At 54.9% G+C, this 13,771-nt stretch overlaps 1 protein-coding gene across 1 annotated transcript; it reads left to right on the top strand.

The window, feature by feature from the left end:
* Positions 1-287: 287 nt before the first annotated feature.
* On the top strand, positions 288-13,525 carry POMGNT1 (protein O-linked mannose N-acetylglucosaminyltransferase 1 (beta 1,2-)). The gene is made up of 21 exons (XM_009585116.1): positions 288-482; positions 3,661-3,769; positions 4,157-4,272; positions 4,569-4,634; positions 5,073-5,186; positions 5,869-5,986; positions 6,288-6,386; positions 6,863-7,014; positions 7,615-7,685; positions 7,982-8,057; positions 9,502-9,585; positions 9,742-9,783; positions 9,997-10,055; positions 10,612-10,684; positions 10,987-11,115; positions 11,444-11,569; positions 11,722-11,786; positions 12,164-12,208; positions 12,387-12,522; positions 13,022-13,131; positions 13,423-13,525. The coding sequence occupies exons 1-21, from the start codon at positions 372-374 to the stop codon at positions 13,523-13,525; spliced, it is 2,004 nt and encodes a 667-aa protein (XP_009583411.1). The 5' UTR covers positions 288-371.
* Positions 13,526-13,771: the final 246 nt, after the last annotated feature.

Below are 13,771 nucleotides of genomic sequence, written 5' to 3'. Positions count from 1 at the left end.
CACTGCAGCGGCCTCGCTAAGGTGCTGGCCTGGAGCAGAGGTCCTCGCTGGCCCGTGGGTTCAAGGGCTTCCCGTCACCCTGCTTACAGTCCTCTAGCGAAGCCTGGCCTCCTGGATCGCTCCCTGTGGGGCTGGGGGTGCTGGCAGGCAGGGAGGCCCCGTGGGGCTTCTGCTTGCGGTACATGAGTCCCACTCGTGGCCACTGCTTGTGCCAGCCCCCGTCTTTGCTGGGGAGAGGGTTTGAAGGCACTCACCTCCCTCACCCTGCGCCTGTCCTGTCCTGGCAGGGAGCCCCGATGGACACGAGAGCGGAGCAGAGCGCGTCCTGACCCCTACCCCACGCGGCGGCCTCTGTGCCAGCCCCTGTGACTATGGACGAGTGGAAACCCAACCCCGCCGTCAAGCCTCACAAGAAGCGGAGCTGGTACCTTGCCTGGAAGTACAAGCTGATGAACCAGCGTGCGCTGCGGAAGCTTTGCCAGGTGAGTCACCCGCAGGCCTGCGGTGGATTAGGGAGGATAATCTATAGGGTTTACGAGCTTATGGAGCAGCTGCGTGGGCGGAGGTGGGTCTGCTGGCAGTCCTGGGTGATCTAACGTGCTGGAGAAGCATAACTTGTCCCCCAAAAATCTACCTCCAGTGGCTTTGTGCTCATGTGTGGAAGGGTCTGCCCTGTCTAACAGCTGCTTCCAGCTGCAAATGGACCTGTTGGGTGGCTATGGCAGGAGATAAAATTATCCAGGTGTCCTTGGGAGGGTTTCAGCTAGAAACCTGACCGATTCCTCCCCTCCTGGTTTGGGACCCGTGCCGAGTGCAGCAGGGCTGTGCCTGCAGTGGGAGACCATCCCTGCTGCATTTGGTTTGCAAACCAAGCCTGGTATAATGCACAACAGGTGGACAGAGAAAATAGGGCTGAGTAATGGGATCTCATACCCCAGAGGCAGCTGGTGTCTGGGAAAGCCGCAGGCTTGGTCACTTGTGCTGTAAAATGGCTAATCCTCAGCAGAGCCAGCAGCCTGGGGGGTGTCTGGGGGTGTAAAGACAGGGAGGGCTTGGCCCCATGGCAGCGAGCTGCAGAAAAGGGGCCATTCCTGAGATGAGCAGAGCTCAGTGAAATCTGGCAGTTGGTTTCTGTGGGAGGGAGCAGGGCAGGGTTTTGTGTGTGCCTGGGAGGACGAGGGCTCACGAGGGCTTCCTGGGGAAGGAGACTGCTCAGTCCTGCGTCTCCTGGGGTGCTTGGGAACGGGCCTGGTCGTTCTGGCAGGCATTGCTCATCGTGCTGGGGACAACGGGCTAGAGCCTGTCTGCTGTCGTCTCCTTCATGGCACTGCTGGGGTTTAAAACACAGATGAAAATTGAGCTTAAAATATCTAAACTAGGGCTGCAGCTATGGCATAGCCGGGTCTACAGCAGCTGGGCCTCTTTCAGCAGCTCTGACTGAGCCAGCCTTGCTAGACCTGGCTGCTGGTCCTGCTTGGTGCTGCCCCGTTCCTGGGCGGCGGGGCTGCTCCCCCATGTCACCAGTACTGTCCAGGGTGGGAGGCCTGGGCAGGTTGGTAAGGTGGCCTTGCTGCTGGCCACCAGGCACAGCCTGCTCCTCGCTGCGAGCCCAAGGCTTTGTTCTTGCCTAATCAAAAGTTTTCTGTGCGCAGATCCCAAAAGGTGCTCATAATCCTGAGTCAACAGCAAATCAACAAGCCAAAATGCCATAGTGATGTTTATGTTATCACGTTGTCTACCTGTCGCTCTCTTGTCTTATTGCTGTTTTTCCATCTTCCTCAGTTACTTCTTGAACCAGTTTTGCTGTTGGCAGAGATAGCAGCAACACATACCTTTGAGGGAGTAGCTGGCCAGGTAGGGCGGGGATCCTTTTAGTGCCTCTCACCAAGGGCAGGCCTGTGTGTGATCTCAACCCCATACCAGACCTCAGAGAATCAAGGGTCCTAGAGCTGAAAAAGGCACAGATTTTTAGGAAGCAAGCTGTTGGGGAGTTGAGGGGCAAAGGAAGAGTCTCAAAACCACCCAAGACCTGTCTTAGCATCCCTTGCGGGAGGACCAGGCTATGAGCAGCCTCCACCAACCTCTCCCCTCCTCTCCCTTGGTTGCTGTGACATCTCCACACTGATTCTTGGGATGCCTCAGGGAGGTTAGTATGACCCTGAGCTTTTATGGCTGAAACTGGAAACCATCTGGTACGTCCAAAGCATGGCTGGGCCAAGGCGCCAGAGCTTTTGGGCCATGGGATGAATCTGTCAGCAGCACATAGCAGTCAGATTTGGGCCTCTGCGGTGGCTCTGCTGTGAGCTGGATGGACCCTCGGTGGAGGGTGGTGGTGAAGCCCTGCAGCAGTGTTAGCTTTGGGGGTAATGGCTGCTCAGGGCTTTGTGTCTTAAATCCAATGGCAAAGCCTTCCCTCGCTGCATGACTGTCCTAAATCCAATGGCAAAGCCTTCCCTCGCTGCATGACTGTCCAGGGCAGCTTTTGGGCTCCCTGCTAGAGCCGTTCCTCAGACCTGAGGCAGGGCTGTAGCTGCTGGGCAGGGACTTTGTCCCTGTGCAGAGCCCCATGGCCGCCACATGCTGCTGTCACCGTTCCACCATGAAGAAGCACCTGGGCCCTGGGTTACAAAGCTCCCTGGGTCAAGTAAAGACAAATTCCTTCAGCTGAGGTCTTGTCTTTCAATCCTGCATCCCAGGCCAGCATTGCAGCTCTAAGACTATCCTCTTGGCCATGGCCAGACGTGCTTTTGCAGCTTATACCTGCAAATGGATTATTTCTCAATGGGATGTTTGTGGTCCAAGTCTTCCTGTGTGGCTGTGTCTCAGAAAAGGCCGTTTTAGCATGGAGTAGTTTCTCCTTTACGCTGGGTCCAAATACCAGGAAAAAGACTGAAATTGAGGAAGAGAGGAGCAAGATGCATTTAAGTAAATACAGGTGCTTGTAGAAATGTTGTAGTCTTTTACCCCTCCTTTTGGTCTGGGAGCAACAAGGCCATGGGCAATGGTGATGGTCACATCAGGGGTTCCCGTGGACTCCTCCATAGCCCCTGGACCTTCCCATAGCCCTCTGCGTTGGCATCCACGCGGCTTGCCTTGAAGTTTGCTGCAGACAGTAAGGCTGCGGGCTGTTCTCTGCAGCCTGTGGCTCGGTGCAGTTTCCTGAAGTCAAACCTCAGCTTCTTCCCTTTGCCTTGCTTTAGTCGCACAGCATCTCCCCTCCCTCTGAATACCCTGAATACATCCTCTGGTTGCAGAGGGAGAGATGAGAGTAGTGATGCTACAGGAGAGGCAGAAGTTAAGCTTACCGTGGGAGCTGTTACTCTGAATTAGCAAACTCTTTGCCTGCAGAGACCCTCAACCTTGATGCAATATTTTAGCAGGAATCTGCTCACAGATCTGGAAGCAGGGATACGTTGGAAGTGGGTTAATTCTCACGTATCAAGAAATCGGTGCTCTTCAGCTGATGAAAGCACATCACCCTAAAACTCAGTCATCTGAATTTCTTTCTCTTTGCCTTCCTCCAGAAGAAAGCAGGGGAAATAACAGATGCTTATGATCCCTTTCAAGATCTTGGGGTGCCCTGCAGCCTCTGCCAAGGAGGTGGCCTGATCTTGGGGTTGTTACTTACAAGTTGCTAATGCAAAGCGTCCTGCGTTACAGACGGGTGCTGTCCTTTTCCTGCTTGTGACTGTAATTGTGAACATCAAGCTGATCTTGGACACCAGGAGAGCTGCTTATGAGGAGGAAGAGGAGTCTGCACAGGACTACGGTGAGGGGCAGCATCTTGCATTTCTTTGAAAGCAAGGAAACTGGAGGGAGGGAAGTAATTTCTTTAAGTCAGGGCAAACTTGTGACCAGCTACAGCATGAAAGACGGGTCTGTGCATGTGGGTTTAACAAAAATGAATAGAAAAGGCTGTTCCCATTCCAAGGCTTCAGCATGTTTGGCTGCAGAGGTCTGTGTGGGGATAGCTGGGGCCAGATCTGTTGCCATTTTGGATTTTTCTTACCTGCCATCCCTGTAGATTCTGACCCATGGCTTGTTGGGCTGGGATACCTGGTGGGCATGACCTTCTGGAGGCTTGGCTGGGCTAGCACCAAGCAGGGACAAGCCAGGGGTGCCCTGGCTGTTGAGACTGGGTGTTTCTCCCCTGTAGATGATGAGATGCTGAATGTGGAGGTCCCTAGGCACCCTGTCAGCAACAAGAAGGTCTTGGATGTCGAGGTGTACTCCAGCCGGTCGAAGGTCTACGTAGCTGTGGATGGGACGACAGTAAGTGACGGGTGCTGTCTGTCCCTGTGAGCAGAAGATGGATGGAGCTGATGGGTGAAGCCTCAAGCAGTGGGTGGTGAGAGCACTTCAGTGGCTGGCAAGAAGGTCAGGAGTGGATCCCCCTCCTGCCTAGAGGACTGTGGAGCTGTTGTCCCTTCTACTCTGGCATAAGCAAAGCCAAAATGTCACAGGAGAGAGACTTACCCCTTGTCTGGGGGCTCTGCTGTGCTGAATGGGCAGGGAATAAGGGAATAAGAGGTCTTGGTATATGGTTCTCATCGCTTCTCCACTTGCAGGTCCTGGAAGATGAGGCTCGGGAGCAGGGAAGAGGGATCCACATTATCGTCTTAAATCAGGCTACGGTAAAGCATCCCACGTGTCTGCATTTGTCTTTCTTACTGGGCAGTGTTTGTCCTTGCTCTTTAACTGTTGGGTGCATGAGGCAAAGGGCAGCCAGGAGAGAAGTCCCTGATTGCTTGTTTGCCTGTGGTTTCCAGAGCACAACATGGTCACCCAGAGGGTCCCTGCAGCGTTTCTCTTGTGCTTGCCTAGCTGTCCTTGGGGAGCAGGCAGGAGAGGAGTTGTGAGGTTGGGTAATGCTGTCCCATGGACCTCAATGCACTTCATGTCATGCATGAAGGCGCGAGGGCTGAATTTGCCTGGGGGCTAACTCCCTGACATACCAGAAAAGTAACTCGTCATGTTGTTCAGGGACTGAAGCTTCCAGGATAGATTTCCATAATTCTGCGTGTCCTGGCTGTATAGCATCTAAGATGCATCTGACGTTTAAATACCAACAGGGTCATGTGATGGCCAAGAGGGTCTTTGACACATATTCTCCCCATGAAGATGAAGCCATGGTACTCTTCCTCAACATGGTTGCCCGGGGCCGGATCCTGATCTTCACCATTAAGGTATGTGACCTTAGTGTGAAAAGAAAGAGTCACCTTGAGTCAGGACACCCTAAAGCTCATCTGGGCAGTTGTCTCCTGAATGTCATCAGGCATTCCCAGGGCTAAATGTCACATCCCCACTGGGCTATGCCTCCCTGGCTGGATCCCCTCCCTTGTCCTCTCGTTCCCCCTTGTTACTGCAGATACTGCTGTGTGCCCAGCAAGGCAGGAGAGCAAAAACCAGATGTGTCAGAGCCTGCAGCAAGGAACAAGAGGTTAGGTGGAGAATGGACATGAGGAAACAGAAGGATGTGGTGGGCCCCTTCTGGGTCCCAGTTCCAGGCTTTAGGGGTGGCACTGTGAACTGTGTTGGCTCTGGGCTGCTGTGCGAGCAGCACTGTGCTTCTTCAAGGTTTTGGGTTTAGCTGTGTGAAGTGTTGCTGAACACATGGCCCTGCTTGAAAACAATTTGGTCTCGAGGAAACAGGAGTCTGTGACTCCTTTGACCTCCCTGTGCGTCATGGTGAAGCCACTGGCAGGTTTAGTGGCACAGAGACTGTAGGAACCTGCTCTTGAAGGTGTCTGGCTCAGCTGGTTCAAGGGTAGGAGTGGGCCCTGTACCTCTTTGGTATTGACAGGAGACTTTTCCTTGTCTACATCGGGAGTCAGACCTCAGCTGCAGGGTTGTTCTGTTTTGTTCCAGGATGAAGGCTCCTTTCACCTCAAGGACACAGCCAAGAATGTCCTGAAAAGCTTGGGGAGCCAAGCTGCGCCATTCCTGAGCTGGAGAGATATGTGGACATTTGTGGGGAAGAAGGGAGGTGAGTCTAGCACAGGCTGGGAGAGGGTTCATGGCCCCCTTTTTGGGGAGAAGCCGGGGAAGAGAAACCCAGCCCATCCCCAACACGCTGTATGAGCAGGGAACAAGTCGCAGAGAGCAGGCAACTCTGTTCCTGGGGGTGAGAGAGGGGATGGAGGCAGAGCTCGTCCCTTCAGCAGCTCGCCAGAGGCCGATGAGGAGAAGGTGCCAAGCTGCCACTCTGAGCTACAGCCCCTCGTCATGCCTTGACACAGCGGGGATGGGCCCTTCCAGACAGTCCTGACCCTGTGTCCCTGCTCCAGGGGAAGTATATGGGGAGAAGCACACCAAGTCGCCCGCCCTCTCGACATGGGGTGACCCTGTACTGCTGAAGACAGAAGTTCATCTGACATCTGTGGAAGGTAGGAAGTAAGATCTGCTCTGCGATGCCAGGTATCTCTGGGACATGTCTGCCTGCTGCTCTTGTTTTTGAGTCAAAGCTGTGTGTCTGTTAGCAACATTCCAGGATGGATTTAAGGCTGTTTGAAATGGAGATGGTAACTTTTAAAATGGGGCCAGCTTCCCTTCTTCCTGCTTCCATGGCAATTCCAGGCATGGTTGTTGAGAAAGGTGAGGATGGGGAAGTGGGGACATGGTCTGGCCATTTGTCACCTCTCCAAACCAGGCCTGGTCCAGTCTTTTCTGACTGTTGGCCTTGAACATGGCCCATTGCTGCTCAGAGAGGCCATATGGTGGGGATGGCTTCTGAATGGCTCCTGTGATTATATCTGGCATCCAAAAGTGTTGCTTGTTCATAGTAGTAAGGACTGGCTTGGTGATGGCTGAGCGCAGGGAGAGCCGTCCATGTGGCAGTGCAGCCTGGAGCGCACAAGGTAAGGCCATGAGGATGAGCAGTCTTTTTTCTCCTTGGTGCCTTGGCCCGACGCAGAGCTGACCCGCCGCCGGAAGAGGTTCTGCAGCAAAGTAGAAGGTTACGGCAGTGTCTGCAGCTGCAAAGACCCCACACCCATTGAGTTCAACCCTGATCCCGTGAGTACAGCGGCAGAGTATTCAGGGAAGGCTCCAGGAGGGAGGGCTGGGCTGGACCAGGTGTGTTTGCAGCTCAGATGCAGAGCCCTGTCCTTAAGCTCTAGCTGGGTGGTGAAAACTGCCCCTGGGCAAGCTCTTAACCCTGGCAAAGGTAAGGTGAATACATATGGTCAGGTCATGCTGGGGAAGGGGAGTTCCCTTGCCCTATGTCTGCCCTGAGCTGCCGGGTTACCATGGCTCTAGGGACATCAGTGTAAGCAGCAGAGTCTATATTTGGAGAAGCTATCATGGCCTTTGGGCTGTCCTTGGCACAGTGCTGAAGGATTTGGACGAACGTGTCTGGGTGGATGCAAGTTGGGATTTGGGAGCTGTGTCTGAGGTGGGGTGAAAGGGGAAAGCTGGCAGGGTCTCTAGCAGCGCTGAGTGGAGTCCTAGTTGGTCGGTGTGGTCCTGAGCCAAGGGGTAGGACTGTGCAGCCCTGTTTACCAGCAGGGCCGATCCCTACCCCTTGGGTCCTGCTCTCAGTGGCATAGAATCATAGAATCATTTATGTTGGCATGGCCTCCCCCAGCCCCACTTACACACATTTTTCTCTTCCAGCTCAAGGACAATAAAGTCTTCGATGTGCCTGTAGCTGTTATTGCAGGGAACCGCCCCAACTACCTGTACAGGTAAGCACTTCCAGGGGACACGGCTTCTCTGCTCTGTGCCACAAGACCGGACATGGCCCAAGCCCTCCCCTGCGTCCTGCTGGCAGGATCCAGCCTCCTCCTGGGGTTGCGTGAGCAAGGCGGGCAGACCTGCTTGGACAGATCCCAGGGTCCTTGGCCATGGGAAAAGGAAGAGCCCAAGGGCAGTAGGTCCTGTTCCCTTACCATGCACCCTTTCCCCCACCCCAAGGGATCCATGCCCCTCTGCTGAGCAGCCTGGGCACACTGTGCACTCAGGCCCCTCAATCTCTCCCCAGGATGCTGCGCTCCTTGCTGTCGGCTCAGGGCGTCAATCCACAGATGATCACAGTCTTCATCGATGGGTACTACGAGGTGAGACCACTCCCAGAAGTCCCTGTAGCCAGGTTCTGGGTTCCCCAGCCGAGAGTATGTGGTGCTGGCCCAGTCCTTGGTGGGTGGCAGGCTATGAGCCCCTTCACCCTTCGTCCTGCTGGGGGTCACACTGCTCCTCACCTGCTCCTACGCAAAGTCAGTCAGCTTAGCCAAGCCATGGGTGTGGATAAAGCTGCCTTGGCCTTTCCCAAAGCCCAGATCTTATATCTCCACATCAGAAAGAGGCTGGTGTGCAGGAATGAGGTGGTCATGCTGGGCTCTCCCCATCCCCCTTTCTTGTTGGATGAGTATTGCCAGCCTGGGTGTAACACCGCCTGTCCAGCTCCCTTGCATGAAGGAGAACAAACCAGTCCAGCTGTGCCTGTCCACTCTCAGTAAGAGGTGAAGAGACCCAAAAAGATCTGTTTTCACAAGGCTCGTGAAAGCTATGGCCAGGTAGAGGAGAGCTGGCCCTTTAGAGGGCAAAGACCTTGCTGTCAGCAAAACCTTATAAAGCCCTAGAGGGTCCCACTGCACGTCCTGGCTCTCTGGCAGCAGGATGTGCTTTGGGACAGGCCTTTGACATCCTAGTAGGTCTCAGGAGCTTTCTAGCCCTCATCTCTGCAGCAGCCCATGAAGTATTGTCTCGTTGCCTTGTGATGGAGGTGGGGAAGGGAACAGGCTCATTCACTTCCAGGCCTCTCCCACTGCTGCCAGGTTGTGGGGCTGGGCGAGCTGGTTTGTTTATGCCGGCTCTTACTGCAGCACATCAGAGTGGTTAAAGATAGCAGCATCCATTGCCATGGCAACTGGAGCAGCATCCCTCAGCTACGAGGGGGCAGCCTGGATGCTTGTGCTGCCATGGTGGATATCAGGGGAAGGGGGAACGGTTGGTGCAATGGGAGCTCCTTCTTTCTTTTGTGGCTAGGAGGTGGGATGGAAGTAAGGGGATGGAGAGGGACTTGGTGGGGCCTTTTTGGGGCAGAGATATGTCAGCCCAAATATGGATTACTTCTGACCCCAGTGTTTGGTCAGAGAGGTCTCTTTCTTGGCAACTGTGAGAGAAAATGAAGTTGATTGTGGTCTTGACATTAAGCAGCTAGTAGGTGTTCCTGGCTATACCTGTTTTCTTTCTGCACTGTCCATGGGGGACTGGGGATTTGAGCTTCTCAGATATTCCTGCATACAACTGCAAACTAGCAGGGCTAACAGAAACTTACGGCGATACTTAAGGGCTGAAGGGCCAAGAGGGTTTGGCGAGTTCCTTGCTGTGGGGTCTACAGCACAGCATCATTTTGAGCCTCACTTTCCCCCAAGAGGACAGCCACATGCAAGGGATCCCACAGTCATTTTCTTGTTGTCCCAGAGAGCTGACACTGTTGGAGGGTGGGGAGAATGTATCCAGACCCACACATTTGATGAGCTTTGTACCTTTCCATTGCAGGAGCCGATGGATGTTGTGGAGCTGTTTGGCCTCTCAGGAATCCAGCACACTCCCATCAGCATTAAAAATGCCAGAGTTTCTCAGGTGAGAGACCTTTCCCAAATCCTGGGAGAGTTATTTCCTGGGACCTGGGAGAGCATTTGAGGGAGGCAGGCTTAGCCCTGCATCTGTGCCAGGCTACCCCTCCCTGTGGCCCGGGGATTGATGCTAACATAGGCAACGATCTGTCTTGTCTTGTAGCACTACAAAGCCAGTCTGACTGCGACCTTCAACCTCTTCCCGGTGAGTGAGACCTCTGCTTGCACCCTGTCTAGCTGCTTGCCCATGGGAGCAAGACAGCGCAGGGTTTCCCTGGGAGAGTGGCATCTGTGACCCCCATCTTAAGGGGGCTGGAATTGGTCCTGTGGGGCAGGGAACAGCACAGGCAGGGGACGCTGCTTGCTGTCTCTGCTCTGTCCTGGTCCTATCCTTCTGACATCTCTCCTTGCCCCACAGGATGCTAAATTCGCCGTGGTTCTGGAGGAGGACCTTGACATTTCTGTTGACTTCTTCAGGTAAAGCTGTGGGTCCCTGAGCTGTTTGGGTGGGGCATCTCCTAGAAGCTCTCTGGCTGCTCCGGAGAGGCCAGATCCCTGCCATGCTGTACCTCACCTATCCAAGGTTGAACAGACCCTGGGTAACAGCCATAACTGAGCTCTGCCTGCAGAGAGCCTTGAGTCCACTGTCCTGGCACTCAGTGCAGGATGACTTCGAGGTCTGGGATCTCTTCCTGGTTTGGTTTTTGGGGACACTGATCTATTCTGTACACACACGGTTAGAACTGTCCCATGGCAAGAGGACAGGGGCAGCATCTACCAGGGTTCCAATTCTCTCATAAGGAGGAGGGACCCTGATGGAGCAGGAGACAATATTGTCCCCTCCCCATAGTGAGATGCAGCTTAGCTTGTTTGGGTGCTCCTCCTCTGATCTCATGCCAACATCAGCCATCTCAGCCCAAGAGACAGTCCCAGCAGTAGGGGGTGGCTTGTCCCTTTGCGGAGAATTTGCCTTGGTTTGCCTGGGGTTTGACCTGAGGATGTTTGACCAAGGACTGGACAACTCTTCCCCCAGCTTTCTGAGCCAGTCAATACACCTTTTGGAGGAGGACGAGAGCCTGTACTGCATCTCGGCTTGGAATGACCAGGTGGGTCAGGGAGGACGGTGCAGTAGGGACACCTCTGCACTGTGTTGCTCCCATGTCAGGCTGGGGTCCTAGTTCTGTCTGTAAAGCGGGGTGTCCCCCCATCATCATTCTAGGTGGGTCTGTCTCCCCAGCCCTGAACTGTTCAGAAGTGCCTCTGCAAATCACCATCCTGTCCCTGCCATGTGCTTCCCAGTGGCTGTCCCCTGCTCCCCATGCTGGGAGTCTCTGTGGAGCAAGATGCCTCCTATTTTGACAGGGTAGGGGTGCATTCAGGGTGCTGAATGCTCCCCTTAACATCGCAGGGCTATGAGCACACAGCGGAGGACCCCTCCCTCCTGTACCGTGTGGAGACCATGCCAGGCCTGGGCTGGGTGCTCCGGAAGAGCCTGTACAAGGACGAGCTGGAGCCAAAGTGGCCAACCCCTGAGAAGGTGAGTACCCTAGAGGGACCCTGTCTTCTGCACCCCCATCTCTGCCCATAGCAGTCCCTGATCATCACCCAGTCCCTGTGGGTACAGATCTTGGAGGCCGTGGCTCTCCCTGAGCTTCCACTGGGAAGGATGCCCAAGCATAATGGATTTGGGACAGACAGTAACTTGAGGACCATGTAACCAGCCACAGAGCTGGCTGGAACAGCCCAGGCGGGCTGGGGCCAAAGGGGCTAGAGCTGGTGTAGGGCAGCCAGAAAGGTCCCTGGATGGCCACACTACCAAATAATGTCCCCAAACTTGAGTGTGAGTGGCAGTTTCCCCTCCCCAGCTCTGGGACTGGGACATGTGGATGCGGATGCCCGAGCAGCGGAAGGGCCGGGAGTGCATCATCCCTGACATCTCACGCTCCTACCACTTCGGCATCGTGGGGCTCAACATGAACGGCTACTTTCACGTGAGTGACCTCCCTCAGCCCCCAAGCCCCATCCTGGTGCTGAGCTCTGACTCAGCCACCTTTCCAGGTAAGGGGGATGCTTGAGGTGACCAAGTATTGCTGACTCCTGACTGAACCCCATTTTCCTTCCTTCCTCTCTCTCATCTTCCCAGGAAGCCTATTTCAAGAAGCACAAGTTCAACACAGTTCCGAATGTCCAGCTTAAAAATGTGGAGAGGTGAGTGCTGGTCAGAATGAGGTCTGCATAAAACAGTTGCTTGACCTGACCCTTGTCCCCTTGTGCTGAGGACGTCTCCCTTCCTTCTGGAACAACAGCCATAACCTCCAGCCCCAGCACAGTGGCCTCTGCTGGGAAATCCTTGCGGTGGTTTTTGTGAGCACCACCTGTGCTCCTGGTGGACATGTTGAAGGGTCATGTTTTTGCTGCCACATCCTCCAGGATATGTGGCAGTCCCTGCTCTCCATTCATTGGCTCCAGCCTGCCTTTTTGTATTACACTGGGGCAGTCTTAAGTTTGGATCATCTTGGGATGATCCCTGCTTATCAAACTGTCTGACTCTGCCCTGATCTCTGTGCTCTTTCCTCCTCCAACAGCTTGAGGAAGGATGCCTACGAGACTGAAATTCATCGGCTCCTGGGGTAAGTGCCTGCAGGGAGGTTGGGAGACCTCAGGGCACACTGGGTGAACCAACCAGGACAGAAGAAAGGGTGGAGGTGGCCCTAGTAGCCCCAGCCACTGCTTGCCTGTCTGAAGTACCCTGCAGTAGGAACAGGGAGGAGGTGGGGTCCCCTCTCACTCCCTGTTCTGTTTCCACAGTGAGGCTGAGGTCTTGGACCACAGCAAGAACCCCTGTGAGGACTCCTTTGTGCCTGACACTGAGGGCAGGGTCTACGTCATGTTCATCAGAATGGAGCAGGAAGCAGATTTCACCACCTGGACTCAGCTTGCCAAGGTGAGGCTCCTGACATGGCCCATCCTTGCCCCTACACAGATCTTGGCATCTCTGGGAAACATCTGGCTGTTGTTCTTGGGTTTGTCCGTGGCCTTGGATGCAGCTCAGCAAATGGGTTCTTGCTGCCCTTGGGTGGTAGTTAAGCTTTTGGTGTTTACAGAGGCACTGGGTCATCCAGGGTAGATGCTTGGCTCTAAGTGGAGATAAGTCTTACGACCTCCCTGTGTGCGAGCCCAGGGTCTGAGCTTGTCTGGATGATTCCATTGCTTGCCTGAAGGTGATGGTCAAACCCGCTGTCCTGAGGCAGGAATGGGAGCGGGTTGCCTCTCTTCTCTCACTGATGGTGGCTGGAGGGGTGCTGGCCTGATCAAGGGGCCATCCTCTCTCTGCTGTGTCTCGATGAGGGCAGGGGTGGTGGCTCTTCCCTCTCCAGGGGACACCTGGCTCTGGTGTCTGTCCTTAGGCTCTGATGCCTCTTCCTCCTTCCCCACCATCCTAGTGCCTCCACATCTGGGACCTGGACGTCCGCGGGAACCACAAGGGGCTGTGGCGGCTCTTCCGCAAGAAGAACCACTTCCTCGTGGTGGGGGTCCCTGCCTCCCCCTACTCGTGAGTATCGGGGGCACAGCAACCTGGGTAATTCCCCCTGCCATTCTCATGGCATTGTCCCCTGCCTGGGGCACTGCATCGTCTGCTTCTGTCCCAGCCCAATCCTGGGGCATGCTACCTCTCTTCTGAATCATTGTGGTGGGAGGGAGGACAGGATACATGCCCAGGACTGGAGGATGTCCCAGTGGGAAGGAGATCATGGCAGGGAGGCAGGCAGGGCTGTTGGGAGTTGGGGTCCTGAGGGGGAGACAACCACCCCTGCCTGCTCCCATCCAGCCTCCTCACCGGCAGGTCTAAGAAGCCCTCATCGGTGACACCGATCTACATGGAGCCCCCCGCCAAGGAGGAGGGGGCGGTGGCAGTGCCGGCGGTTGCTGCAGCAGAGCAGACATGAGACTGGTAGCTGGGAAGTGAGGGAGACCAGGAGAAGACGGAGACCTCCACGGTGCAGAGACAGAGTTGGCAACAGTTCTTGGAGGCTAGTGACCGGACATGGACTCCCATTTCAGGCTGCAAAATGAAACCTCGGGCTCCCTCCAGCCCCCTATTGTGGTCTGCCCCTCCTTCGCAGGGTCCTTCCCTGTAGATATGCCACCCCCATCCCAGGAACTTCTTTTTTTTAACACAGACCCTTTACTAA

Source organism: Fulmarus glacialis, unplaced genomic scaffold (genome assembly GCF_000690835.1).
Source record: "Fulmarus glacialis isolate BGI_N327 unplaced genomic scaffold, ASM69083v1 scaffold20729, whole genome shotgun sequence".
NCBI lineage: Eukaryota > Metazoa > Chordata > Aves > Procellariiformes > Procellariidae > Fulmarus > Fulmarus glacialis.
This window is presented reverse-complemented; position numbering and strand designations above follow the sequence as displayed.

Coding starts and splice junctions, on each gene's coding strand:
- POMGNT1 (XM_009585116.1), top strand. CDS start 372: ATGGACGAGTGGAAACCCAACCCCGCCGTCAAGCCTCACAAGAAGCGG. Junction 9,586..9,741: donor AAAATGCCAGAGTTTCTCAG/GTGAGAGACCTT, acceptor CTTGTCTTGTAG/CACTACAAAGCCAGTCTGAC. Junction 11,116..11,443: donor AGTGGCCAACCCCTGAGAAG/GTGAGTACCCTA, acceptor TCCCCTCCCCAG/CTCTGGGACTGGGACATGTG.